Source organism: Canis lupus, chromosome 3, assembly GCF_048164855.1.
Source record: "Canis lupus baileyi chromosome 3, mCanLup2.hap1, whole genome shotgun sequence".
NCBI lineage: Eukaryota > Metazoa > Chordata > Mammalia > Carnivora > Canidae > Canis > Canis lupus.
Window position 1 is genome coordinate 6,951,495 of NC_132840.1, and position 27,809 is coordinate 6,979,303.

At 54.2% G+C, this 27,809-nt stretch overlaps 3 protein-coding genes across 23 annotated transcripts in view; 1 reads left to right on the forward strand and 2 right to left on the reverse strand.

Annotated features, from left to right (window-relative positions):
* Positions 1 to 8,785, forward strand: part of LRRC36 (leucine rich repeat containing 36) — a 55,870-nt gene extending 47,085 nt beyond the window's left edge. For 6 of the 7 annotated variants that reach the window (XM_072815120.1, XM_072815124.1, XM_072815129.1 and 3 more), the window contains one exon: positions 341 to 3,733. In XM_072815120.1, coding sequence (XP_072671221.1) covers positions 341 to 405 — 65 coding nt within the window. In that variant the 3' untranslated portion in view covers positions 406 to 3,733. Of the gene's footprint in view, positions 1 to 340; positions 3,734 to 5,970 lie in introns of those variants that run through there. The other variant, XM_072815123.1, reaches the window with a different exon arrangement.
* TPPP3 (tubulin polymerization promoting protein family member 3) lies at positions 2,532 to 6,214 on the reverse strand. 4 transcript variants are annotated; one of them, XM_072815275.1, is made up of 5 exons: positions 6,008 to 6,209; positions 3,755 to 3,854; positions 3,468 to 3,661; positions 3,199 to 3,352; positions 2,532 to 3,080 (listed from the first exon to the last, which is right to left on the reverse strand). In XM_072815275.1, exons 3-5 carry the CDS (start codon positions 3,653 to 3,655, stop codon positions 2,892 to 2,894), a joined length of 531 nt encoding a protein of 176 aa, XP_072671376.1. In that variant the 5' UTR covers positions 3,656 to 3,661; positions 3,755 to 3,854; positions 6,008 to 6,209; the 3' UTR covers positions 2,532 to 2,891. The 4 variants fall into 4 exon arrangements, with proteins under 4 accessions (XP_072671376.1, XP_072671360.1, XP_072671386.1 ...); XM_072815259.1 differs by lacking the exon at positions 3,755 to 3,854 and having other exon boundaries at positions 6,008 to 6,214; XM_072815285.1 differs by lacking the exons at positions 3,755 to 3,854; positions 6,008 to 6,209 and adding an exon at positions 5,694 to 5,762.
* On the reverse strand, positions 6,977 to 27,809 carry ZDHHC1 (zDHHC palmitoyltransferase 1). Of its 12 annotated transcripts, none has more exons than XM_072815180.1 (13): positions 27,664 to 27,803; positions 21,510 to 21,555; positions 19,664 to 19,906; positions 14,034 to 14,209; positions 12,489 to 12,566; positions 12,121 to 12,222; positions 11,623 to 11,732; positions 11,374 to 11,532; positions 10,988 to 11,100; positions 8,104 to 8,186; positions 7,774 to 7,867; positions 7,559 to 7,637; positions 6,977 to 7,454 (listed from the first exon to the last, which is right to left on the reverse strand). In XM_072815180.1, exons 3-13 carry the CDS (start codon positions 19,904 to 19,906, stop codon positions 7,171 to 7,173), a joined length of 1,521 nt encoding a protein of 506 aa, XP_072671281.1. In that variant the 5' UTR covers positions 21,510 to 21,555; positions 27,664 to 27,803; the 3' UTR covers positions 6,977 to 7,170. The 12 variants fall into 12 exon arrangements, with proteins under 12 accessions (XP_072671281.1, XP_072671289.1, XP_072671270.1 ...); XM_072815188.1 differs by having other exon boundaries at positions 6,977 to 7,480; positions 11,623 to 11,747; positions 27,664 to 27,802; XM_072815169.1 differs by having other exon boundaries at positions 11,623 to 11,747; positions 27,664 to 27,801.

Here is a 27,809-nt window from a genome sequence, read left to right on the forward strand (position 1 = left end):
TAAGAGGAATGGGTTGAGGACCATGTGGAGTTAGGGGAGAACCAAAGAGGAGGAAGAAATATGAGAAAAGACTAGTGTGATCCAGACCAGAGATGAAACTTCCGAATGTTAGCTTTGAGCTCATTTTACACATGAGTACCCTGTGTTTCAGAATTAAGGCATAATTTTTATTTGAATCCTGACTGGTTGAGCATTTAAAAAATCAATGAGAAAGATCATGAAAATGGCTCTAAGTATGTTTCTGCTTTAGAGTAACCCAGGCAGCTAATGTTGCCGGAGAGCATGTAGGGGGCGAAGGACTGTCAACCTAACTCCATGTTGTGCTTCTCTTCATCTCCAGGGTCTTGTCGGTCTTGTCAGAGAAAGAGACAGGTGGAAAGATTACACACTTATTTGCTCCCCTGACCCAGGTACTCTGCAGGGAAGGAGAGCTATAGCCAAAATAATGAGACAAGAAGATCACAACCAAGATCACACATTTCTAAGTTATAAATAAAATCCACAGACCTCTGAATTTTATGTGGGTTCCCAAAAGAAGCATGTACAGAGGAGCCCTAAGTTTCTTTGAGCTGCATGGCTCTGTAGGAGCTCAAGTGAGCTCTGTGAAAATAGTAGGAACAGCCCCGCTCCTGACTTTTCTAGGCCTGCCTTGGCCCCATTAAGAGGCCTTCAAAGAGTGTAAGCTTTGCACAGGTAGGGTAGCCTTAGCCAGTAGCCTCGTAGCCCTAAGTTGTCATATTTCAAGGTCCTAGCACAGTACACAGGCCAACTTAGGGGGCAAACCATTGAGGGAAAAATAATTAACTTCTTTCTCCAACCCCAGCTCTCCCTCCCTTGCCCTATGAACATCTAATAATGCTAGACCCGGAACTAGTTAGGGTACCTCTAAGGAAAAGCAGACTTAGTCACCTTCCATCCTATTTTCTATTGTCACTGAAAGTGGCTGGCCCTGCCCCAGGCCAGGCACCTCTCCAGGGCTGCTCTCCCCTTCTGGGGAAGTCAGCTGTGTTTCTTAATTCCCCTTCGTGGCCCTTGGTCCAGAGGGCAGGGGCAGGGATTGGTAGTGTCAAAGAAAGGGCCAAAGAGTTGTTGCCCTGTGGGGCTAAGCAGGCTCAACATAGAATGGGGAAGGCTCTGGTGGCAAGTAGAAAGTAAGTGGAGAGGGATTCCTCAACCCTATGCCTGGCACTGTTGGGAGAAAAAAGGAAACAGAATTGGGATGGAAACTGGATTCTCAGGAAGTTCTGTGTCCAAAAGAAAGAGCAAGGGCAATCTGACAGGTGTAGTCTTCCTGCCAGTTTAATATATAGAGTTTTTTTGTTTGTTTGTTTTGGGTTTTTTTTTTTTTTTTAAGATTTTATTTATTCATGAGAGGCAGAGAAAGAGAGGCAGAGACACAGGCAGAGGGAGAAGCAGGCTCCATGCAGGGAGCCCGACGTGGGACTCGATCCTGGGTCCCCCCAGGATCACACCCCAGGTTGAAGGCGGCGCTAAACCACTGAGCCACCCGGGCTACCCCTATATAGAGAGTTTTAATAGCTCCATCCCACAAAACCTAACCTTTCTTCCTTGCCTACCTGGCTTTGCTAGCAAGGGTACTGATTTGCCAATTTTATCCAGGTCAGAAAAAAGGTATTTGTGTGTATCTGTTAAGCCTTTTCTATCACCCTGGGGAGTTGCCCTGTCCTGGGTAGGCCTAAGTCCCATCCAGCCTGCTTGTTAGGAAGGAAGGAGAGTTGGCCCCAAAGCCTTGGACTTGGGAATAGCTATGGCCTAACACCTCGAGCCTCAGAGAAGAAAAAAGGTTGATCTGGAAACTTCCAGGAGTCCTCAGGGACCAGAGATTTCCCCTACCTCCTCTCAACCTGGGATGTTGAACATATGAGGGGTATCAGTGAGAAGAAGCTCCTTCACTGTTGGACACCCTGGTCACACCAAAGGCTGGGTGCTATGCTCTATCAGTGGCCATCCAGCCCCATTTTTGGCCTTGGGAGAAGAGGCATGGTTCTTGGCTCTGTTCTGCAGAAGCCCCCTCACTCTGGGCCTCAGTTTCCTCAGCTATAAAATCAGAGAGTTGGACTATCTAGTCTCTGAGTTTCTTCTTGGTCTCGCATTTTTCTGATCTTTTGAGCTGGATCCCACAATGACTAACCTTGGTAGCCCCAACAAGGTGGGGACCTGTCAGCAGGCACTGATCTGAGGCCTGGCACTGGGCCCTACGCAACACTTGGCCCAGGCCTAGTCTGCTGTCTCATTCCTTTCCTGGAGAGGCCAACACTGAGCTCTAATAGCAGGATGGCAAGCTGTGATGTTAAGACTATGGGTCAGGACTGAGGAGAAAGATTAGATTTCCCTAAGGAGCATCCTCAGGCATTCTGGCTCTGTGCTAATGGAAGGGGCCTGCCTGGTGTGTGTCTCTTTCTGGGCAGGGTTACCAGTGGAAAGATCGGCAGAGTGTGACATGCAAGTAAGCGGTAACACAGAGGTCAGCAGGGTATGAATGTCATTACCCCCATTATGACCAGGCGATATTGATACAAAATGTGTCTTTATTGAGGTCAGGGTAAGAATTAGGCACTTGGCCAGAGCAGCAGCTTAAATATGAGGCAAGCACGCAGGGGTTAGCCATGCCCAGGGCTAGGTTGGGGCAGTGAGGCTATAGGCACAGACTCTCCTCAGACATCCAGAAGTCAGGGAGGAAAAGAGGAAGGGAAAGGGGACGCAGAGCAGTCTGGGTCAGAGGCCTGGTGGGCTAGCCCCGTGGGGCTGGGCAGGAAGCTCTGGGTGGCAGGTCCAGCAGGGAGGGGACAGGGTTCTCTTGCTCCACATGCCCTTTAGGCCCAGGCCTGAGCCTCTGCTGGGTGTAGCCACACTGGGGGGCCTTCCTGGCCTCACTTCTTCACTTTGGCATCATAGGTGCCTGCATTCTTGTAGGCACTCACATAGCCGCTGTCATCCAGGATGTCCTGACGTCCAGCGATGCCCTTGCCCTTGCCACTCTCATCAAAGCGCTCCTTGTGGGAGCCAGTGTACTTGCTGGTGTCGGTCAGCCGTTCCACAGCACCTCCTGTCTTTGCTTTCTGTTAGGATAGAGTTGTTCCCCCAGAGACACCTGGTTAGGGAGCCCAGCCCTCCACCCCCAGCAGTGATTCTCTGTATCCCCCTCAGTGGCCACCTAAGACCAGCCAGGGTACTTACAGTGACGCCCACATTCGCTGGTTCCTTGCCTGCCACCAGCTGGCAGACAGCATCGAAGGCTTCCTCCTTACTCTTCCCTTTGAATCGCTTCATTGCCAGCTCTTCTAGGGCCTTCTTGAACTCCTCATAGTTGATCACTCGAGCCGATTTTCCCCTGCCAGGTATGTGAACACCATGAGTTTTCCCCCTTCTCCATGTCTTCCCTGGTTCCAGCCCCCCAGTTCCCCGCCTTCTGGGAACATCAGAAGCAAGGACTGCTTGGGGCTCACTTGACTTTGGAGAAGACGATGTCGACATCCGTCCCTGTCACGGCCTTTCCGTCAGCCACCTTGCAGTCTTTGCATAGCTTGGCCCAGTTCTTGCCATTCATCTCTTGCCCACTGGCCTTGGGGTCACCATGGATGGCAAATTTGCGGAAGCTTTCTTCCAGCCCAGCCACATCTGTGCTCGTTGCCATACCACCCTGTAAGAGGGACCCACCTCAGTCACTTCCCAGCCAGTCTGCCCCTTCCCTCCCCAAGGCACAGAACATCACTTCCTCTACCTCAAAACCTACCAAAGTCTGAGTTACGGGCACTTAGGCCATAAACCCTGTTGGAGATGGAGCTGCCTGGGGAGAGGGGCCAGCACTCATTGTGTCCCTGGGTCCCAGAGCCCTGAGAGGAAAGGTGGTATCACTTAATGCCAGCCCTGGCTTACAGTGGAGTTCAGAAGATGAAATCATAATGCCCACACCAGGCTAGGAACAGAGTGGCACTGTCCAGAAAGACTCTGAGGGCAGCAGCTGGGACCATGGCTTTGTCTGGCCCTGGCACAAGGCCTGCTTGGTGGAAGTGAGGGTGGCAGAGCTGGCCCCCCTCCCTGGGAGTTCTAGGCTAGGTCAGGCCAGGCCAGGCTGTTGGTTGGGCAGGTATTTGGTGAGGACAGGGTCTCTACTGGGGTGGTGAGGACCTAGCAAGACCCAGCCCAGGCTGAGAAAGGAGCCAAAGCATGAGCAGGGGTGCATGCCTTAAGCAGGGGTACAGCTGGCCCAGCCAGGACCTTGTTATTATTTGCTGTTAAACAAAAACATGAGGGGAGCAGGAGTTTGGGGCTGGCCTGGCCACAGTTTGTGAAGCCTGGAGACAGTTGCTAAGGGAGGGTAGTGCCGCTTGGAGAATGTTGCTAAGGGCAGGAGGGTGTTAGGGTGGCTCAGGGAGAAGCTCCCAGTGCTGCTGGGCTGGGCTGGGCTAGGAACTGGGCTCACGGGTGCGGCACACCAGCACTCCCAGTGCCTGGGGCACAGCCGTGGCCTCCTGGCCCCTTGCCATCCACTGGAGCTGTAACCTCCCAGTCTGTAGAGTTTCAGGGGAGCCAGTGTGATTTGGGGACTAGCATGGGTAGGGGTTGTGGAGTTATGAGCCCCTGGAGGCATGCTGGCGACTGGAACTACAGCATTGGTCCTGTAATCCTCACACCTACACCCTACTTTGAGGCACACACTTCCCCAGCATCTACACCTTCAGTCTCCCATGGAAGCCTCTGGCCACACCCTGAGCACTCACACCAGTCCACACTCCCACAGCTGAATGCACTCAGCACTGGCTCTCCACATTCTCCGCCTTATTCCCCTGACCACACCCTTAACCAGCCCTGGGACTGAGGGCCTGGACCATTACCTCAGCACCCCCACACACACATATACTAACAGCCCTGTACAGAAACCCACCTTAATACCCTCAGCCCTGCACTGAAGTGTGTCTTCCTACACCCCACCCCCTAGTCCCTCTGCAGTCCTCTGACCAAAGCTATAGCCCTGCACTGAGGCCTCCTTGACCACACCTTCAGCTTTCCACCGCAGCTGCCTCTATCCACACACCCCAGCCTTGGGATTAGGAGCCCCCCCTTCCGCATGCCCACTGCCCTTACTGAGCCCCTGTTATAACCAGAGCTTCACAACTCCCCTCCCCTCCCTACACCTGTAGCCTCTGATCACATCCTCACACCCACCCTTGTTCACATTCCCACAGCCTTGTGGCCTTGTGCTCAACCCTGCCCTGAAGCCCCTCAGGTGTCCACGTCCAGGGACCTGCACTTCCAGAACCCGCACGTTGAGACTCCCTGAGCACACCCTGCATCTCCAAGGCAGCCACCTGACCACACCCTCCGTCATGTCCTCAGCAAACCTCTACCTCTGCCTTTTATTCTAAGGCCTCCAGTGACCACAGCCCCTACCGAACTACACCCCCTTATATTTACCACCGGCCTTAACACTAAAAACCCTCTCCCATTGGCCATCCGTCCCTAAGTTGCAATTTCTGGGCCTGGGTTCCCCTACATGTAGCGGCTCCGTGGCCCCATAATCCCAGTCGGCTCGGCATTCCCCTTCCCTCTCTCTACCCTGCGACCTCCCACCAGGGATATGGAGACTCAGCCCACGGGTAAAGTCTGGGGGAGCTTGCGGGTTACGGATGCTTGTCCCAGGTGACTGGTGGGATCCGGGATCCGGTGCTCACTCCTGTCTGCGGGAAGGATTCTTGGTACTGATCAGGTGGAGGCGGGTCGCAGGCTGTAGTCCCAGGAGTCTGCAGGCCAAGGATGGGGAGCAGCCACGCCCAGAGACTGGGGCCACCCGCTGGCTCCCACTGGGACAGCTGGAGTCATCAATCAGGGCAAGGAGGTGGGGGAGGAACGCCTGGGGCCCAGGGCAGGGCCGCTCAGCTGGCTCGGTACCATTTGGGGTTGGAACCCCTTCCAGGACGCTCCCACCCCACCCCCTTGCTTATTGTGCAGGATACGGATTAGGGTGATCGGCGCCCGGGTCTCTTACCTGCTTCTACTTGGTGGCTGTTCCTGCAGTTCGTGTTCGATGGACAGAAGGACGCAAGAACGGACCTAGGAACGCGGGAGACCGGGCGGCTCCACAGCTCTGCTCCCTGCCGGCTCCGGGGCGGGACTGCAGCCCAGGCGGTTCCACCGTATTATCCCCTGTTTCTCGGTCTCCATAGAGACGGGGAGTCCCACCCCCGGGGCTGTCTCGGTGGGAGAATGACCAAGGTCACGCCGGCCCCACCCACTAGGCCCCGCCCCCTCCGCACTCCGTGGGGGCGGAGCTGCCGCTATAGCCTTTTCCCGCAGCTCTCAGGGCAGCTCTGCGGCCTCCACCCTGGGGGAGACCGGCCCTCTGCAGCTCTGGACGTCCTCAGATGACCCCCTAATGGGAAGACAGCCTCAACCCGGGCTTCGCCCAAAGTTCAAAACAGGCCCCCACCTCCACAGGGGAGACGAAGCTTCCCAGAGCAGCAACCTAAGGCTGTTTGGGACCTGGAGCGGGCTGCGGAGAGGGGCGGCGGGGCGGGAGCGGAACGAGGTCCCTTCCCCAGACCACAGCTCTCCAATTAACGTGTGGCATCCCCGGCCACAACTCGGAGCGCTGGCAACAAGAGGGAACAATGAGCGAATCACGAGCCCAGCCCCCAAATCCTGGGGCACCAACTGCCATCCCAGCTGCAGGAAAAAAAGCTCCAGGACCCCTGGCATCCGCGTCCCGTTCCGCTCCGTGTTGGCCTCGCGGTTTCTGCTCCCGCTGCGGCCTCCAGATCCCAAAGCCTGCTTTCTCTCAGGTATAAAGCCTATCTTCAAGAAAAACCACCACCTCCAGGCAGCACTCCAAAGCCCTTTCACAACCTGAGCGCCTTCCGCCCATGTGGACCTGTCCATATGGTAATCTGGATGGCGACTCAAAGTACGAGCACCGCCCCCCAACTGACAACGGTCCATTAAGAAAGTATGCACTTAATCCACAAAAGCATAAAAAAGACTTTATTGGAGCATCACGGCCGGTGGGGCGGGTATTGCTGAGTTGCGGAGGAAGGGGACCCATCCCGCCGACCGTAGGGGCCCCTAAAGTGCACTCGGTGCAGCGACGGTGGGGGTGTTGCATAGAGAACGGGGCTGGCCGCTCCTCCCTGGCCCTCCTGCCTCTCCACCGCGCTAAGCCAGGCCCGCCTCCAGGCCTCCCCGCACCCGGGTCTCCCCGCTGCTCGGGCTCACGAACACGGCAGGCGCACGCAGCTGCAGGGCCAGCCCCGGCTCCCGGCCCCTACCCACCGGGGCGGCCAGAGCGGCACTGCCCAGGCGCGTCTGCGCCACTGGAATCTCGTCCATGGACTCGGCTGACGCCGAGTGGTAGGCGCCTGCAGGCCCAGCGGCGTGCACTGGGCTGGAGCCCGCGGAATCCGACAGCGAGCTGGAGCGGGGGCCCGGAGCCCCGGGCCCTGCGGGGACGGAGGAAAATGTGAAACTGGGGGGCTGTGACACTCTCGGGGCCCTACCTGTCTTTCCCTCAGAGCTCAGGATCCGGTTTGGAAGGGACGCTCACCCGGCAGCCTGGGCAACGGCGATTCTGGTTCCAAGGTCCCAGAGGCTGGCACCTTATACACTCGCCGCTTCCTCTTTTTCTGCAGAGAGGGGGGAGCCTGAGTACCCCTTCCCTAGACTCCACATCGCCCAAAGAAGCAGAGGACTAAGGCAGGGTAGGGGCTTCTTTCCCATCCCCTTCTTCCTGGGCAAGGAGCCCAGCCCAGTCCCCCTTACCTGGGGTCGGATCCGGGGGGGCAGAGCACGTGTCTCTGAGGAGGAGGGAGGTGGGGGTTCCCCTTGGCCTCGGGTAGCAAAGAACTGGGAAAGACTGAGGGGGGAGTGAAAGGGTAATCACTGGATGCCCATTGTTTCCTCAAATCCCACCCCACTAGAGGTCCTGAATATGCCTCCCTTCCTAGCACATAGAAAGGGGCACTGATTTGTTCAAGGGCAGACCAAGCTGGACCCAGACCTGTACTTTGGCCTACCCCCTTCTCCCACCTGGGATGTCCCTGCCATGCCAATGAGAGATGTTCAGGTGGCACATGCCCAGGTTGCACTCACTTGGCATTCACTGTGGCAGGCCTGGCCTGGCCAGGGGGTTCTGGGCGCACATGGCTGAAGGTCCGCATGTAGAACTCCATCTCCTGGGGAAGGTGGGGGTCAGGGAGGCTGGGGGGCCAGGTGTGGATCCAAGGCCTTCTAGGGCCTGAGCCCACCCCATCCTGTATACTCCATCCTGTGCACAACACCTACTTCTCACTGGCGTCTGTGGGAAGTCTGGCTGCAAAGGTCTATGGTTGTCCTCTAAGCTTCCCAGCTGTGCTGGGAAGACCCCTCTGTAGGCCAAGGCTTAAAATACCCATTTCTGGACCTTACCCCATCCCCACCACCTTCCTGACTTCATCTAGTCAAACTCCTCCTCCAGGAAGCCCCCAGCCTCATAGGTCCAAGGCCCCCAGCCTGCTCTGGCCAAGGTGGGGGGTGGGGAAGAGGCTCTCAGAGCAATCCTTTCCTGCTCCTCTCCGCTCCCAAGGCCCCAGGCTCTGAACTGATTTTTTTCTCTGGCTGGGAGACCGGCCAAGCCTTTCATATGCTGGGGTGTGCACCTGAGGCTGCGTGCATGACTGGGCGGGAGCTGAGCCCTTAGGGTACCAGCCACAATCTCGGCTACCAGGGAGGGGAGTGATGAGGGCTGGTGGGATGATGGGAGGTCTCCCCACCTCAAAAGAGGAGGTAGTAAGAAGCGGGGGGGAAAAAAACAGCACCACAGCCCCATCTGGGGTCAGGTTTATGGGCAAGTTCTGTGTCTCCTCTAGTCACTGATCCCCACAGCGACACTGGGAGTGGCACACCCAACCCCTGAAAGTGAAGGAACCTGAGTCCAGGAGGTCACAGAAGTGGCCTGGGCTGCCATCCAGCACACAGGACGCCTATGAGGACTGCAGATGAGACAAAAGCTAGTAAAAAGCCAACCCGGGTATGGAGGGTACAGGGCAGAGCCAGGACAATGATACCCCGCCCCCACCGGGTGGGGGAGGGCACAGGACAGCTGTCGCCTGCTCAGCAGTCGTTTCCATGGAGACCCAGGCGTCCTGACTAATGCAGAGATGACACTGTAACAGCAAGCCGTCTCTAAAACAAGCCTATGTTTGGGGGCAACGGCTCCAGAATGGGGCCCCTCCCGCATTCCTGCTCAGGGTGGGGGTGGGGAGGCTGCCTTCAGGGCCCTGGCAAATCTGGGGGACAGAGCCCAGCCAGCCCCAGGCCGGCTGCACAGATGCAGAAATTGAAGCTCAGGGTAAGCCTCATGCCCAACCAAAGCCCAGGCTAGCCCTTTGGGAAGTGGTGTGAGGGTGACGGCCTCAGCAGAGGAAATTTGGAAAAGAAGCGGTCAGAGGCCAGTCATGAGAGCTGGGACCTCAAGGTAACCTGCCCCCTACATCTTTCCTCTTCCCCAATGTGGACTCAGCACCCCTCCAGGGCCCAGCAGGAGGAGGCGAAGCCTACCCTGGTACCCGAAGGAGGGTGGGTGGAGGGGGAGAGGAGCAGCAGTAGAGGAAGCCTGAGGGACCACGATGAGACAGCGGCCAGGCCCCCGCCAGCTGGAGAAGTTTGAAGGTATCCCGGGGGGTCCCCGCTCAAACCCCCTTCCTCTCATCACAGCTGTCCCTAGGATCCACTCACAGAGACCTTCAAAATGTGCACATTCCTGAACAGTAAAGGGCACCTCTGGGCCGCAGCACTCTCCTCGTGCACTGAGGCAAGCACATCCCTCCTCCCCCTGGGGAGGCTTCCCTCAGGTCACATACAGGTGACATGAAATGGCCTAGCTGCTTCCGCAGCTGACTCAGAAGCGCAGGCAGGCAGTGCCTACAGGACAGAGGCCTAGAGCCCTCTAGCCTAAGCATCGAAGGGCCAGCCCTGCCTCAAAGGCACGGACCATGAAGCCCGGGAAAGTTTCCTGCCCACACCTCCGTGAAGCGAGGATGGAGATGCCCACTTCCAGGATGGCTGCCACACCACTTACATGGGTTCAGAGCCAGGCTCCAATTTGTGTACATGGTAGCATGGCGGCGGGGGCGGGGGTGCTGCCATCACAAGTCACCACTCACCCAGGCCTCCCAGGCCTGGCAGCCAGGCCCACCCCTAGCGGGGAGAACAGGAGAAGCGGGGTCCCAAGCCTTCTCTCAACCCGCCCACCAGCCTGTGTTTGTGTCCAGTTGCCATGAGGACGTGGGATCCAGATCTCAGCCTTCCCAGCAAGGCCTGCCTGGGCCCCCTGCCTTCCCAGTCCCTGGGGGCTCCAAGAACTGGACCACCCCCACCCCCAGCTGCTGACCTCAGGCAGCCACGGGGCGTGGGAATGAGGATAGGCTGGTCAGGCCTGGAGGGTTCCTGCTTCAGAGTGTAAAGACCTTAACTCTTCCGAGATCCAGTTTGTTTAACCCTTCTTGACCTCAATAGGCTCATCTGCACCATGGGCACAGTTACATTACCTGCCTCATAGGCTCTTCTAAGGATTATGATATACAGGATATGATAATAGGTATAAGGGTTCAGGGTCACAAATGGAGACAACAGATGGCTACATCCTCATGACCCATTTGCTGATCCATCCTTCTCTTCTGCAGCCCCAACCTGCCCACTCTCAGGCTCCCACATTCCATGCCCTCCAGCACATGCTTGGAGCCTGGAAAGGCATGTACATGGGGTCAGGGAAACACAGGGCTCCCTCTGGCTGTGCCCACACTTGAGCAAGCCAATTTGTGCTTAGTATAGGCTTGGCCTTGTTCCTATAGCCTTGGGCATCCTCTACTCCAGCTGCAGTTCCCAGCCTGCTTCCCTTTGCCCTGTCTCATCACTGATGCCTGCTACACAGCCCACCACCACTCCCACATCCAGGCCCCATCTCCCACCCCCTTAGCCCTCTGGGCCACTTCTATACCTGAATGGGCCGCATCTTGGGAGGACATGACTCGAGCTCCCTGTGGGCCCCCTTTGCCTTCTGTGGCAGGCGATGCTGCACGATGTACTCATAGGTGGTGAGCTTGTGCCACACTGAGGGGGTGAGGAGAGGGCTCAATGCAGTGGAAAGGGGATCCTAGAGTTCAGAAAGTAAGGGAGGGTGCCCAGCCCCAGGCTGAAACCACTGTCCCCAAATACACTAATCCATGAAGCGAGACCAGGCCACCATCAAAGACGGTACTGAGAAGGAGCACGGCTTCAGAGTTCTACAGTACAACTGGCACCTCCCTGAGGCCTAGGGACCCTGTCCCCTGCAAGGCAGGTGTAGGTATATGTGAGTGTGTCGGGGGAGGGGGGGGGACTTACTGAGATAAATGTGGAAGCAGAACAGGTGGCCCAGCAGTGCTGTGGAAAGCAGGCCCAGAAGGATAAGCAGGGCAGCCAGGGCCAGGATGGCAGGAGCCTGGGTCTCCACGGGGGCAGCGGGCAGGAACACGAACCACACATCTGTGTGATTCTTCAGGACTGCAAGGCAAAGCAGACTCCTCATCTGGGACTGTGACCAGAACAGGCCCAGGGTCGGCGGGCAGGCGTGAGCCTGGAGCTGGAACTAACCTTCAAAGTGATGATTGGTGCGCAGCCGCATGGGGTTGACAAAGAACTCCACGAAGACATAAGTGGCCACCAGCACGAGAAGCAGGACACCCAGCAAGGCAGATGCCACACTGTGTAGAAAGAGCCTGGGCCCAGCCGGCACCCAGGTGCTCCAGCTGGGTAAGGGCCCAGAACTCAGAGGGGCCCAAGGGAGGGATGGGGACCCAGGTCTCTGACCCCACAGCCCCAGCTCCTCATGCTTGGTTTGAGCCTCACCCAATGGCTTAAGGTAAAGATTAATTTGAGTGGCTGCCCCAGCAGGAGGGAGGCCCCAAACCTACCTGGGCAGCAGCCATCAGGAGCATCACGCTCAGACCAGCACACACGCGCGAACGCATGGCAACAGGTCCCCCAAGCGCCCGAACCCCAGCCCCGCCCCCTATGCGGGCTCAGGGTCCCTGGCTCACACTCAGACCCGTGCAAACGCAGGCAAAGGTGCAGCCCGTGTCCCGCTCTCACCGGTAGTTCCTCTCGCCCACGCAGTTGTTGAGCCACTTGCAGTGGTGGTCAAACCCGCACACGCACTTGTTGCAGGCGCTGCAGTGCTTGGAGCGCGCGCTCCTGCGGGAAGGGGTGGAAGGGCCGCACGCGGTTGGCTGCTCTCGCCGCACTTCGCCGCGGGCCGCGGGCAGCCGAGCGGGCGATGGAGGGGCCAGGGCCCGACCCGCCTCCAGCCGGTGCCGGTACGGCCGGCCCTTCAGGCCCGCGGGCCGTGTTGCGACGGGGAGCGCGAACGCCCTCTGGCGGCACCGCGAAGCAGAGCACCCACAGGAGGCCTCGCGCCTGAAGCGCCGCAACCCAGAGGCGGGAGGGGCGGGGCGGCTTACACTTCCCCACTTTGGGATTGCACTCCGGCCTCCCGGCGGTAGGAAATGCAAACAGGGCTTCCTCTCCAGGCAAGGACCCTGCGCGAGCCAGGAGACACGCAGGTGTGGTACCAGGGAGCAGAAGAGAACGAGGCTACTGGGTCCAGGGCCTGCATTGCTTTTTCTGACCTCTCCATTTTTTTGAGTCCCTGTTTCCTTACCAGTCTGTGGGAATTTTACTGGCATTCTTCCAGAAAACCTCAGTCTGTCTGGGCTAGCCCAAAGGGAGCCAAAGGAAGAGGAGCAAGGTGACATCTGGCTGAGCAGTTCACTGCAGGGGGCCAGATGATGGAGGCCCCATTAGGAATGCAAGCCCAAAGAGGTGTGGAAGAGTGAGCTGCACCCCCTCCACAGGACAGAACGGAGCAGGCAGCCACTGCCACACATCCACTAAAGAGCAACGCGCTGACCAGTGCCCAGTGAAGCAAAGGATCATCTGACACCAAACTCCTTGGTGCCTTAACGCCATTGGCTCTTTCTCCATCCTGTGGACACCCCCACTTCAACAGGCTGCTAGATCTCAAGATTAGAAATGTGGAACTAGCCTTGGACCATACCCCCATCCCTGATGCCCTGCCTGCGGCTGGAAATTCCAGGAAGGTCGGAAGGGGCCCTGGGAGACAATCCAGAACAATCCAGAACAACCCAGGAGGTATGGGCTCTGCACAGTCTGACTGCCCTTCTCACTAGCAGGGTAATCTGGAGGAAGTCACTTGGCCTCTGCGGGCCTCAGATTCCTCATGGGAACTGAGGATAACAGTATGGGCTCGGGGGCCAGACAGGCTGGGCTGTGAATCTGGCCCTACACCCCGACAGCAATGGGAGCTCAGGCAGGCCTCTGAGCTTTCTGCAGCGTCTGGCTCTTCCTCTTCTGGGAGGTGACAAAGATGCTGCCCACCCTGCAGGCTTGTTCATAAGGCTTGTTCACTTAGCACATAATAAATACTCAAGCATTAATTCCCCTCCCTGCCCCTACCTGGGAATGCCTGTGAGAGACGGGGGTGGGGCGTGGGGGTGACGCGTGGGGGTGACGGGGTTACTGGCAGTCATTACAAAAGCCCATGGTGGTGCCAAATGTTTCCTACTTTATTATTTTTTTTTAAAGGCTTTACTTATTTATTCATGAGAGACACAGAGAGAGAGGCAGAGACACAGGCAGAGGGAGAAGCAGGCTCCATGCAGGGAGCCCGACGTGGGACTCGATCCCGGGACCCCAGGATCACACCCTGGGCAGAAGGCAGGTGCTAAACCGCTGAACCACCCAGGGATCCTCTGTTTCCTACTTTAATGGTTAGAAATGCCAGTCCTCATCTTCTGTCTCCAATCTCCTTCTCCTTCACCCAATTCTCTGTTACTCCCATCAAGATTCTTGACTGTGTAAAGCATGAGGGTTCTGAGGCATCAGGACAACTCTAAAGCCCTGGGCCTGCCCCTCTCCACCTTGAGTGCCCGCTGGCAGTTTCCTGGGGTACTCCCCACACCCACACACCCTCAGCCCACACTCACACATCTACGTCGCACAAGTTGCAGTGCAGGTCTTCAATGACATGTGCATGTTGGCTGCGGTTGAAGATGGGCAGGGGCCCTGCATAGCTCTTGTCCCGCACGTTGGCATCTGCTGGATCGATGGAGACAGCAGTCAGGTGAACCACGAGGTGGCCGGCAAAGATGGCGCCCATGCACTGGCCCAGCAGGTTAAAGACTCACTCTGCACTCTGCCAGCTGGAAGCCCCCCTCCCCACCCCTCTGGAGCCAGACAACAGCTGGCTCCCTCCATGGGACTCCCCCATGCAGAGACTCTCTGCCTGTGCCACCTCCTGTCTCCAGCCCCACGAGAGCTTCCTGGTCAGACCTCCTCAGCATACCCATGCCCCAGATGGAGGGAGGAGCCGTCTGGCAGCGGGCTCACAGGCCACTGCCTACCACCGCTCGGGGCCCAACCGCAGGGTTCTGGGCCTCGCTGCTCCAGACCAGCTGGCACAGGTGCTGGCTGCTGACCTCAGAATCTGATGTAGTTTCAGATTCTAAATGGTGAAGTGAGACTGAAGGAGATTATCCTCTAAGGCTGAGGGACCCAAAGTAGAAGTTCCAAGTTTGTTTCTCTTGCCTTCACAGGAAGTCAGCTCTGAGAGGGAAGCAGCCATACTTTCTCAGCAGCTGGGCCAGATGGAGAATGGAGAACCACTGTGGACAGGGGCTCATACACTCACTACCTCCTTGACTGGAGTCCAGCTACTTGGAGCCCTAGGGCTAAGGGTTCTCAGGTGACTGGAATACTCAGGGCCTGGCCAGGGGCAGCATGGCTAACTCTTGGAGCTGAAACAGATTTTCTAGGGCCTGTCTGCTCAATGAGTAGACCAAGTGCTGGGGACGAGTCTGTGGACAACTTGCTGCCAAGTCTAAATTTGTAAAAATTCACCAATAGATTCTACACAGGCAGCCATCCACCTGCCCGCCATCCATCCTTCCTTCCTTCCCTTCCCACCCACCCTCCCTCCCTCCCTTCCTTCCTTCCTTCCACTAACCAGGCAGACATCATCCCTCCATCAGTCATGTTCCATCCATCAGCTACCCAACCTCCTTTTTCCTTCTTTTTCCTCCTCCCAGCAGCCACATTTTCACATGTCTGCATGAGTAAGGCTGTGCCTAAGGTGCGTACCACAGAGGAACTCGAGGCCTACAGTCCATCACAACCTCTGTCCTTATGGCCCTGGTACAGGTCAGGCCTTCACTTCTTTCCTGGGTTATTCCGTAGTCTCCTCACTGTTCCTTGTGTCCGTGTGCTCTTGAGCCTGCCATTCACTTGGTCCCAAAGTGAGCTTTGAATAGCTTAAACCTAAAGAGTTGCCTGCTTCAATTTTCTAAAGTGGCTCTCAGTAGCTCTCAAACTAAAGTTTACTATTCAGTTCAGTGCCAAGGCCCCTTTTGTTCCAATCCTGTCAAACCTGCCTGGTATCTCCAACCACTATTCCTCACCATTCCAGCCTCTCTCCAGATGCACACTGAATATGGGCAAACACTTAGCTTCCTGCCTGCTCCAACTCTTCTTCCTGCCCCCCACCCCCTGGTTCATTCATTCAACTGTTCACTGAGATCTTTTCTACATCAGGCCCTGAAGTGATGGCAGGAAAAAGACAGACTTGGTCACCAGCCCTAAGGAACCTCCAGTCCGGTGGGAGATATGCATATTAATCAAATAATGGGTTGATTATGGTGAAGGAAGTTCATGGGATTAACTGAGTTTGCTTTTGAGATTTTATTTATTTACTTGAGAGGGAGAATAGGCTAGGGGAGGGGCAGAGGGAGAGGGAGAAGCAGACTCCCTGCTGAGTGGGAAGCCCAATGCGTGGCTCCATCCCAGGACCCCAGGATCATGATCTGAGCCGAAGGCGATGCTTAACCAACTGAGCCACCCAGGCGCCCTGGAACTAAGTGAGTTAGTAACTGGGTAACCTCATCTAGTCTGATGGTATCCAGAAAGCTGCCGTGAGAAGTATCATCTCAGCTGAGACTTTGAGAGGAACAGATAATAGTCACCTGGTAGGTACCACAGACAAGAGGCGCTTGGCTGGGTACTGGGAGCAAATAGAGTCACAGCCAGAGGGGTGGCTGATGTGTGGTTCCAGCTCAGCTTATTGCCGCCATGAAGGAACAGGGGCACATGTCACCAAATTCTGGCTTTTCAAAAGGAGCCAGAAATCTGGATTTTTATGTGGGATCTCATTTTTTAAATGTTGACAAGAAATAAAAAAAAAATTAAAACACATGCCAGAAAAATAAAATAAAATAAAACACATGCCAGGGGCACCTGGGTGGCTCAGTCGGTTAAGCATCTGCCTTCAGCTTAGGTCATGATCTCAGAGTCCTGGGATCAAACTCTGCGATCAGCAGGGAGTCCGACTGTCCCTCTCCCCGTCCCATAACTCTCTCTCTCAAATAAAGTCTTTTAAAAAGTAAAAAATAGGGACACCTGGGTGGCTCAGCAGTTGAGTGCCTGCCTTCGGCCCAGGGTGTGATCAGGGATGTGGGATCGAGTCCCACATCGGGCTCCCTGTGTAGAGCCTGCTTCTCCCTCCTCCTGTGTCTCTGCCTCTCTCTCTATCATGAATGAATGAATAGAATAGAATAAAATAAAATAAAATAAAATAAAATAAAATAAAATAAAATAAAAATAATAAAAAAATAAAATAAAATAAATAAAATATAAAATAAATAAAATAAAATAAATAAAATAAAAAAATAAAATAAAATAAAATAAAATAAAATAAAATAAAATAAAATAAAATAAAATAAATGTAGGGCAGCCTGGTGGCTCAGCGGTTTAGCACTGCCTTCAGCCCAGGGCGTGATCCTGGGGTCCCGGGATCGAGTCCCATGTCGGGCTCCCTGCGTAGAGCCTGTTTCTCCTTCTGCCTGTCTCTGCCTCTCTCTCTCTCTCTCTCTCTCTGTATTGTCATGAATAAATATTTTTTTAAGTAAAAAATAAAACACACTTTCCAAGGGAACACTTATGTTTGCCCATTTTGTGTGTTAATCGTTCTCCAATTGAAAAAGAAAATCTCACCTAAAGAAAAGGAAAGAAAAAGAAAATCTGAGGGGTGCCTGGCTGGCTCAGTTGGTAAGGCATGCAACTCTTGATCTTGGGGTCATGAATTCAAGCCACACACAGGCAATAGAGCCTACCTTAAAGAAAAAAGAAAAGAAAATCTGTAGGCCCAACAAGCCTGTGGGCCACCAGTTCTGGACTCCTGGTGTCACAACAGAACATCAGAAGGAAGAACAGAAGAGGCAGGGAAGATGGGCAGAACCCAGAACATGGAGAGCCCTGAAGATCCTGAATGTCGTTCCTTGAGGCGGGAAAAAGCCATTACGGGATATTAAGCTGGGGAGCAACTTGATCAGATTCGGATTGTGCAAGGGCCTTCTGGCTGCAGGGACACAGATAGACAGATGGACACAGATGGACTGGCCCAAGTGAGAGTGTGTGTGGGAAGACCTGTCTGGAAACGAAAGTCATCTCGGTCAGAGGGGCAGATGACAGCGAGGAGAAATGGGGGCAAGTCTGATGGCTATTTAGGAGGTAACATGGACAGTACCTGCTGACTGATGGGATACATGTGATGAAGGGGCAGAGCCAAGGGCACCAGAGAGGCGGCCACAGAGGATGGGCACACAGCAGGTGTGCATCTGGGCCTGTGGTGATGTTGGTCCAGACGGCCTTGCTCCTACACCCATACTCTGTTATAAGGCTCCCACCCTCACACCTACCATGTGACGACCTCCAATCTACAAGGCTTTCCTCCAGCTGGAGGCTAAACACCCAGGACCAGGGCCCAGTCTTACTCCCCTTAGCAACACTAGGGCCCAGGCTGGTTCCAGGCCCAAGGTGGGTATGTGGTATACACCATTAGCCTACCTCGTGCCTCAAGGGCCCTGAGGAAGCCTGCAGAAGGAAAGTGGCTTTGACGGAAGGAAGGAGAAGCATCCAGGCCTAGAAATGGGAGTGCCAATCTGTGTGGCTCTGTGAGCCTCCACACTGCCCAAAGCAATGAACGTGGAGAAGACAAAAGCCCTAAACTGTCTCACTATCTCAGAGTCATCTTGCCTGAGCAGCCCTTCTGGCCTCAGTGGGTATCAGCTTTGTGACCCCAGGAACTCACTTAATCTAAGCCCCAATTTCCTCATTAGTAAAGTGGGGTGAGCACCTTCCTTACAGATTATTATGAGGCTCGAATGCCATAGTCCACGTACAGGGGATGGTACAGTACCCAGTACATATATGTGCTCAATAAATGCTAGTTACTCTGGTTTACCTATTATTTGTACTAAGCGTACTCATTCCAGCCATGTGGTTATTAATCTGGCTTCCTAGGTACGCTGGTGGCAGAAACGCAGGTAATCCTGAGGGAAGGGTGTGCCCATTCCAGATCATGGGAGGAATGTTTCATGAAGCATTGTACTTAAGAGCACTGACTAAGGCCTGTTAGTCACCTCAGAGACAGTCCAGTTTTCCATTGACAGAGCTGATGACTAGCCCTGGGCCCTAGTGAACCAGGAAGCCCCCCAGTGCCATCACTGGTATCTGAGAACAACCTCCACGCACCTGTCCTTGTCATTCATCAGCCGAGGGCTCTGCGGTTTCTGAGACAGCATGCTCACACCTCTAGCTCCCACGTTCTGGAGCTCACACACACACCCTTGCATGCTACTTGTCCTCTGGGAAGCAGGCAGGGCTCTTCCTGTCAGACAGAGGAGGCCGAGAACCAGAGAGCTAGCGGAAGCTGCTCAGTCCCGTATGGCCCCGAGACGGCTGAGCTGCAAGCTCTGCTGCTGATGCTATGCCCAAAGCTTTCAAGTCCATCCCTGCTAACCTCCTTTAGCTCACTCCTCCCCCCAAGAAGCCCAAGAAATCATTTTCATGAAGCCCACCTACTGGGGCACACTCTCCTGGGCACCCTGTGGACAGGGGCACATGGCCACCTGCTGCACCCCAATCTCTCAGCCTTGTCACCATGTCCTCTGCCCCTGGAGGTCGTGGCCAAGGCTGAGGCAGTCACACCACTAGGCTAAAGCAAGTTTGTGTTTGTCACTGTTCCCAGGAGCCTCCAGGACATCTTTGTCCCTCCTCTTGTCAACTCAACCTTACCCTAAGGGTCTGATTTACAAAACCAATGAGTTCCTAAACAGTCCTGGGTACAACATAATTATCTGACTGTAAATAAAACCACACTTTAAATATACTGGGAAACTTACTATGTAAAAGAATCCTACCGTGACTCTCTTAGAAAAGTGAAAATTTCTTTTGTAAATGGAATAATTACTCTGATTTATCCCTTGTTGAGCTCTGGACATAATTAGCTTTAAGGCTCTCTTCTGTGATCACTCTTACAGTACCTCAGTTGATGAGGTTCCTGGCTGGGTGGGCTTTAAATGCTTCAAGGTACGTTAGGCCCATCAGGCAGAGGGGGGTCAGATAGGGGTTGGAAGCCAGGCAGGCAGGCAGCTGGTCCTCCCGGGCAGAGAAAGGGCCCACCCACACTCTCTGAGGCTCTGGAGCACGGCTTCAGGCTCCTGCCACGTCCCCGTCCACTGCCCCAATCCTTCCATGTACTAGTCCCACACTTTCCCAAGGATACAGCATAGCCAGCAGGCACCCAGTGATGAGGCAGGAGGGGAACAAGGACCCCAAAGCCAATCACGGCAAAGAAGAGGTACAGCAGCCAAGCCACAATCTGAAGTGGGTGAGGGGGCCAGCTCCACCCATTCCGGCGGGACCGCTGGCCCTGCAGCTCCGGGGAAGGCCTGCTGGCCTGCGCGGGCGCCGTCCACACACTCTTCTCAGGTGCTGTCTTGTTGGAGGGCTTGTTGCAGATGTTCATCTCCAGAGGAAGAAAAAGTACAGAGCATTAGCCTGAGGAAGCCCAGGCTGGAGCCTAAAACCTCATGCCTACAGCCAGGTTTCAGCAGGGGGGCGCAGGCTGGGATGTGAAGCCATCTCCTGGCTATTCTGCAGGGGAACCAGCGCCCTAGCATGATGAAGATAGTCCATAGGGGAGGGTGCTAGTGGAGCGCTTCTCCCTAAGCCCCAGGGCAAGCTCTAGCCCCAGTCCTTGCTTGCCAGGACAAGGTAGGGGGGTCCAGGGTTTATTCAGGACACAGTGTGGCTGCCTGTTACTCAAAGTGTTCTGTCCCCACAGCCATCAAAGTTAAACCCAATAAGACATGTTCTCATCTGGTAACAATATCAGGCTGGGCCTTACTTACCCTGTAAGTAAGGCCCTGACAGGAGCAAGGAGAACACATGCTGATTCTGTTAGTCACCTCTTTCCTGAAGCCCAAATGCAAGTGTCAGAGAGGGCCCCATACTCTTTGCTAGGGGAAACGGGGAGGAGGGGCACTCAGAGGGGGTCTGGCCTCTGCCCCTGGGCCAGGACAATCTCTTTAGGACAGGGGCCAGTGGGGGACCCTAAACCATCTCCCCCATGCCTCAGAAGGGCTGCCTGACACTTCTTGGCTGGGGAGGAACCAGCATGCAACAGAGAAGGGAGGATCCCTCCTCGCTTTCCTCCGGCAGCAGAAACGACCATGTTTCTCTAGGTAAATTTGGGCCTGGTGCTCTGAGAACAGGAAGGTAGGCAGATGCCCTCTGACTCACTTGAGAGCTCAGGGAAGGCCAGGCCTCCTCCAGAGCCAGACCACCAGGTGGCAGTACTCCTCCAGTCCCCACCCCACAATCCTTCACTCTAAGACCTGGTCTGGTGGCCAAAATTACAAGCAAGGCAGGGTGTGCTGTCATTACAGGAGGAAGAGCGCCACGCCTAGTATCTTCTGGGCCTCAGGGGGGACTAGAGCCTGGGCAGGCAGTGCCACAACTGGGGAGACAGGCCAACTCAGAACTCTTGGTGGGAAGGCCAGGAGCAGGGGACAAAACCCTGGCACCTGGACTCTCCTTTCAGGAGCCCATGGGCCAGGGTGTCCTACTTTGCCAGAAAGTACAGCAGACCCCCCTCAGCACATCTGCTAAGAACATCTTCCTCACTTCTCAGCCCAACATGTAACTTTTTTTTTTAAAGATTTATTTTTATTTATGATAGACATAGAGAGAGAGAGAGGCAGAGACAGGCAGAGGGAGAAGCAGGCTCCACGCCGGGAGCCCGATGCAGGACTCGATCCCGGGACTCCAGGATCGTGCCCTGGGCCAAAGGCAGGCACAAAACCGCTGAGCCACCCAGGGATCCCCCCAACATGTAACTTGATCTTCAGAGCCCACACTAAGTATCCAAGAAGCTTTACCTGATGCCCCTAGCAGAGTCAGGGGGCCCTCATGCTTAGTCTTTACTGGGCAGGTCACTGTGCTACTTGGAACACTGTGTCATCCTCATGCCTCCCCCATTATGCAAGTTTCTCCTAAGGGGAGCAACTATACAGTGATTCATTCACCCCTGTACCCCACATCTCCTCCCCCAAGCACCCTCAACATACCTTGTACCTAGTAGGTGCTCAGTAATGTTTGCAGACTTGAAAACATCTGAAATAAAGGGAAATGTGGGTACAGTAAATGGTGTGGAATCTTGGTCCACCCAAAGCCATCTGGCCCATTCTGCCCTGCCTTCAATCTGCACAGCCACCACGCAGACACACCTCCTGTCCCAGCGCCCCGGCCACCGGCTATTACCCTGACTGCCGGACATTCACACTTAGCCACTGCGCTTCATCCCACCTGAGGCTCAGAGCCTCCTAAAAGTCAAGTCTAGCATATTCACCTCCAAGTACCTTCATCTCAAACCTAAATGGAGTGACCTTAGTTTTCTCTCAAGAGCTCAACTGGAATCCCTTGGTCATTTGCTTTGTCTTCAATAAGAAACAGCGAAAGAAAGAGCCCCAGCTTTGGAAGAAACAGATTTAGGTTCAAGTCCTGGCTCTGCACTCTGCACTAGCTGAGTAGCTTAAGTTTCTTCATCTGAAAAGTGGGGCTGGGGTGGCTACCCAGGGCTGTGCATAGATCAGTGACCCTGTAAGTAAGGCCCTGACAGAAATGCTCCCTAAATGATAGATACTGCAATTACCCTTAAAATAGCCCTCTGGCTTGTCCTCATCACTCCAAAAGGACGCTGGTGCATCTGATACTCTTATGAGGTCAATTTTCAAAGTGATGGGGTTGGTTGAAGCTGCTTTTTTAAACCAGTGGTCCCAAGGATCATGTTGCCACAAGCGCTGGACCACTGGATGGTTATTCTAACCTCTCACCTTTGATCAAAGGGACAAAGGTGAATTAAAAAAAAAAAATGATCCCACTTCATTTTCAATGTCCCCAGCAGTAGTAAATCTGTCTTTGATTTTTGGAAACAGTCAAAGGTTGTCAGGTGAAGGCCTGTGAACAGCTGAGCTGCATGATTCTGCTCCGGGCCAAATCTTCCTGGCTGGCACATCAATTCTCCAGTGACACCATCGCCAGGGTAACTACTTTAAAGAGAACTCATGAATTGGGATCCCTAAGTTCTAGCTTTCCTTTTGCCATCTTCACACCTGTGCAGCCCTACATGTTGAGGAAGTTTCTAAAGAAACAGACACATGGCTGACATGTCCCTGCTGCCCAGGGTGGGTTGGCAGTGGCCATAGGCTGCTGTCTCCCTGATTACCTAAAGCAGGAGGAATCACCATCCGAGGCCTTGGGGGCAGATCTGACTCCAAACCAGGGGACCCCTGGCCCAGGGAGGTGCCGCTCATATGAGACTATGGGCAATGGGATGGTGTTATTGGGCCTAAATCGCTTGCGGCAGTGGCAGCACTCCAGACACTCAACCTGGCATGCCACCTGCCCCAAAAACCTGGGCCAGCCAGCTCTTAACTGATGACATTTTCCCTTGTGGGGTTGTTGGCTACAAATTCTTTTGGCCCAAAAAACTTTGATTAAAAGGACCGAGAGGTAGGAGAGAATCCAAGATGGGGCCTCAAGCCGGGATGGGACTAAGCACTGTCACCAGATCCAGGAACTTCTCTGGCTGTCCCTCCCCTCTCAGCACTTCTCTAGGAGAAAGATGCATGGCTCTGCTCCCAGACAACTTGGCCAGCCTGTGCACTCACACATTGGCCCAATCAGCGCTTTGGGGGCCCAGGCCCGAGGGTGCTAAATATCCCTAACATGATATCCCTAAATATCCCTAAATATCCCAGACATGATCAGGCTCCTGCTTTCTGGGGGTCGAGACAGACACAAGAGCAGTGAGTTAATGGGTCCTGCAAGGACAGCCATTCAGTGTGACAGAACACAGGGTGCATGGGTGGTGGGGCAGGGGGGTTCCAGAGAGGGAGTTGAGCCCTGACAACTGCAGGGTCAGATCCCATGGGGCCTAGAGGCCAGGCAAGGAAGCCTGGGTACTTCTGAAGAGCCACCAGGAGTCACAGGAAGTTTAAAGCAGGGGAAAGACATAAAGGTCGTGGGTGTTTTAGAAAGCTTTCTAGTGGGGAAGGGGGCAGGAGCAAGAGGGGAAAGGTGACACCACAACAGGGTGGGCCAGGGAGAGGGCAGCCACCCAGCGGCCTTGGGCTTTGGGAGGAACTGGTCAGAAGAGGGAGGTCAAGCCCACAAGGCCCCCAGACCACTCCCATGCCCCCAGCTGCATCTCTGCTGAGCTGAGAGGTATATGAGCCATGGTAAAAGATTCTTCGTGTACCTTCTGCTGTCACAGAACAAACCAGAGTTAAACTGGTGGAGATGGAGAAAAGACAAGGTCGAGGAGGCCCCATGGAGTGTTACAGCTGAAGGTCGCCACCACCTTTGTAAGCCAAGGACCCACCTAGCTCCTCAGGTGGGCGGGAGGGGCGGTACAGGCCCCTTCCTTGTCCCAGTAAGGTGATGGTCACTGCCAGAATGACAATAGTCTCTTCCTGTTAACACTCACTTGCTAAAGTCTAAAATAGCATTTCCAGAAGTTGGGCCACCTTAATTTATATGCCCAATTTAAATGAGGAAACTCTTAACATTTCAAATTCTCATTATGAACTGTAGAGTAGTTATATGACTGATCTACTTCCCTCTTGCTCACCTCTGCTCTCACCAAAATATATATATATATATATATATTTAGGAATGTTGTTCTGAGATTCATGAATGGCATTGTCAAACTGAGGTGAAAAGTAGGCGCCCTGGAGAGGCTGTGGCCATCCCTGCATTCCTGCAAAGTGAGGATTTCAGAAAATAGTCAACTTAATTACTGGGACGCCTGGGTTGCTCAGTGGTTGAACGTCCGCTTTCGGCTCAGGGCATAATCCTGGGATCCAGGATCCAGTCCCACATCGGGTTCCTGGCAGGAAGCCTGCTTCCCCTCTGTCTATGTCTCTGCCTCTCCACCTGCACCCCGCTCCATGAATAAATAAAATCTAAAAAAAAAAAATTACTAAAGAGGGTTTGCAGGGGGAGGCCACTGAACTGGGGGGCGGGGGGGGGCGGTAGAGTGATAGGGTCAGAAGAGGAGAGACAGGGCTGTTGAGGCGTATTGAGGGCCTGGGGACCTCCGCCAGAGAGAGGCGGGTTGGAGCTAGGCCTGGAGACAGAGCCTGGTTCTGGTTCCTGCCTTGCCACTCACAGATTGGGCAACCCGGAGGCAAATTTCAGAGCCACCTCTTTGAGTGCCTCCTTTACTCAGCTTTCAAAAAAGTTAACTGGCCAGCTCAGTCAATAGAGTATGTAACTCTCGATCTAGGGTTTGTGAGTTCAAGCCCCATGTTGGGCATAGAGCTCACTTAAAAAAAAAAAAAAAAAAAAAAAGTTAGCTGGAAGGCAGTTTGGCAATGTCTACCAAACTTTAGAACGCATATACCCTTGGGCCCAGTCATTCCATTTCTAGGTATATATCTTATACATGGTCACAAAGTATACCAAGATTCACTGCAGCCTTGTTTGTAATAATAAAGGACCAAAAAATGTAAACCAACTATGGCACATCCACACAATTGAAATGCTATACAACATCAAAACAATGAGGGATGAAATGACCTTTGATATACAGTGAAGTGGAAAAGCAAGATGTCGGATGGTTGTAGAGGGTGCTACCAGGGGAAAAATAAAGGGGGATGGAGAGACATTTCAGTTTCTATTTGCACAGATTATCTCTGGAAAGAAATGCAAGAAGGCAAACACAAGGGTGTCCTCTGGGAAGGAGAATTAGTGGCTAGAGTAAGAGAGATTCGCTTTGACTGTGTACCGCTTGAAAAAAGATTTATTTTATTTTTTTACTATATGCATGTAATGCTTTGGGGAAGAAAATGTCAAATAAATAATTGTCACTTCACACCCTCCTGCCCCACTGGGCTGCCAAGTGGACCAAACGTGCTTATGGGCTCCAGAGCCCTGTACCACGCCCGACAAACAAGGAAATCCCACCTAATGACCATGCAAAAAGAGCGCTTAGTTTATTAGTTTAGTTCAATGCTTTCTCACTCTCAAAAGCAATTCTGAATCATTCATCTGCAGAGCTGTAAGGAAGAACCACAGAGGTCCCTACAAGCTTTAGGGGTCTTGTCAAAGCTGGAACTGGACCCAGCTGGCAAAACAGAGGAGTTGGTGGGCAGGAACTTGCTCCAGTCCTCAGCCAAAGTCCAGCTCAGCTTCCTGTGACGCCAGAACTCAGAGGGAAGGTACACACCATAGGATGGTTTGCTCAAAGCACTTCTCTTTTTGCTAAGACTAGAGGGTTTACGGTTGCTACATGAATGATTTTCTGTGGATATTTCTAAACAACTTTTCAGGCTTTTTTCCTTGGATCTGCTTTTAAAATAATTTTCACTAAGATTTAACAGATGCCCAATTTAAACCTAAAGGGGTGCTGGAGAAAAATGCTGCATGGTGCACACTGCTTTACGATGCAAAAAGTCATTTATAAAAAGTTTTGGGACAAATACTTTATTAACATTCCCCAAGGGTGCCAGAAAAGTCTCTGGCCTTAGAATTCTGGGAAGTGGCTCTTGTCTTACTAAGAGATGCACATCAAAACAATGCCCAGAAAATAAACTGAAACTTCAAGCTGTTCTCACAGTCCTCTCTAACCATTGGTCTCAGATGCGGCAGGGCTCCTCACGTGAGCAACATGCAGAAGTCTGATGCTAGAGCAAGAAAAGCCTGGAACCTCAATCACTCCTGAGTTGACAGGGTCCCAAAACATTTCCTGTGCTATTCTTCTCCTGAAGCAGCCAGTGCAAACTGTACGGGATTCAAATATAGCCAGGGAAAGGGGACAAGAAGGAGGAAGCAAAGTGGATGGACAACAAGGCCAATGAGTGGAGCCAAGGGTTGTTGATTTTAACCAGGAAATCAATTCACATGATTGCAGGAGCAAGCCCTGAGGAACACCCACCAAGAAACAGTCGTTAAGAACAACGTTGTGTGACAAAACAAAGAAAAACAAAAGGAAATCAAAAACTGGCTAAACACCAATGATGCTTTCACTGCAGCTCATGGTGATTATCTGTTTACGAAACCATCTCCCACAATGAACCACCAGTTCCACAAAAGCAGAGACCACCCCTCATCTATCTCTAATTCTCCTTCAATAAGAGAAATTAAGCCACTTCTTACCATCTCTGCCACCATCCCCCTATTCCAAGCCTGCATCATTGCTCCTCTACAGCGATTCTGTGCTAATGGCCATCACTAGCATTTAGAGGGGACTTCTTCTGTGCCAGGCACTGCTTTGACTGCTCTAACACATAAACCCTCAACTACCCTCTGAGGTAGGTCCTAGCACTTCAAACTGCTCTGGTAGACCTCCTCAGTCAGTGGCCTCCATGCACCGGTCTCTCACTTTCTCTCCCATGAACGACATGCAGGACAACACCCCCCTTTCACGGATGAAGACACTGAGGTTCAGAGAGGCTAATTTCTTCTAGGAGACACAGCTAGGCGGGCAGAACGAGGACCGGCCCCCGCCTGACTTGCTGGCCTCTTATCATAAAGACGCTGTCCACAGAGGCCGGAGGAAGGTGAGCTTTTCAAGACCTCAAACTCATCAAAACTTTTCAACCGTTTCCTCCTCCTGCTGGGATAAAGTTGAAACCTCCATTATGCCCTTGGATGCTCCCCTCCCCCTTTCTGTTCCTTAACAGTACTTCGCTGCCTCCGGACTCTGCCGCATTTACTTTTCCCTCTTCCAGAGACACCCTTCCCCTACTTACAGAGCTGGCTCCTTTCCAACCTTCAGGTCGTAGCTTCAAAGTCACGTTTTACAGCAGACCCTGCCTGACCGCCACCCCCGCCCCCTCCATTACATCACCGGAGCGCTTATCTGCACCTAAAATCACTTTGGTCTTCTCGCTGGCGCCTGCCCCCCCTCCCCCTCTTAATAACCCGTGAGCTCTGGAGCTCGCGCCGCTTCTCGGAGGCCTCCGCGGCCCCGCGTCGGACACACAGTGGGCGCTCGGCGCAGCTACGTGAACCTGACGGAGGCGAGAAGCCCCGCGCTCGGCCCGGTCCCTGGAGGCCAGGCCGCGGGCCCCGGGCCGAGGTGAGCGCAGAGCACGGCCGGGCGGCGCGGCCACGAGCCCGTGGCTCGGGCCAGGCTTGCAGGGGAGCACCGCGGCGGGGCTCCTCACCTGCGCGTCGCGGGGGCCGAGCTACACCGGCCCTGCCAAGGTCACTCACCTGGCCGTGCCCCTCCAGGGCGGCAGCGCTCAGACCCTCGCGGCGGAGACGGCGCCCGGGGCCAGGCGGCGGCGCAGCGCGGAGCGGGGCCCCATGCCGGGCCGCGCGGCGCAGGCCGGGCCGCCGAGTCCCCGGGGTCGCGCGGG

Excerpts from the sequence above, each read along its gene's own strand:
- ZDHHC1 (XM_072815169.1), bottom strand. The coding sequence starts at position 19,906 with ATGAACATCTGCAACAAGCCCTCCAACAAGACAGCACCTGAGAAGAGT. Across the intron at positions 11,533-11,622 it reads CACCAATCATCACTTTGAAG|TCCTGAAGAATCACACAGAT; the intron begins GTTAGTTCCAGC and ends TTTGCCTTGCAG. Across the intron at positions 7,455-7,558 it reads GCCGTTGCCCAGGCTGCCGG|GGCCCGGGGCTCCGGGCCCC; the intron begins GTGAGCGTCCCT and ends CCGTCCCCGCAG.
- TPPP3 (XM_072815259.1), bottom strand. The coding sequence starts at position 3,655 with ATGGCAACGAGCACAGATGTGGCTGGGCTGGAAGAAAGCTTCCGCAAA. Across the intron at positions 3,353-3,467 it reads ATCGTCTTCTCCAAAGTCAA|GGGAAAATCGGCTCGAGTGA; the intron begins GTGAGCCCCAAG and ends CATACCTGGCAG. Across the intron at positions 3,081-3,198 it reads CAGCGAATGTGGGCGTCACT|AAAGCAAAGACAGGAGGTGC; the intron begins GTAAGTACCCTG and ends CTATCCTAACAG.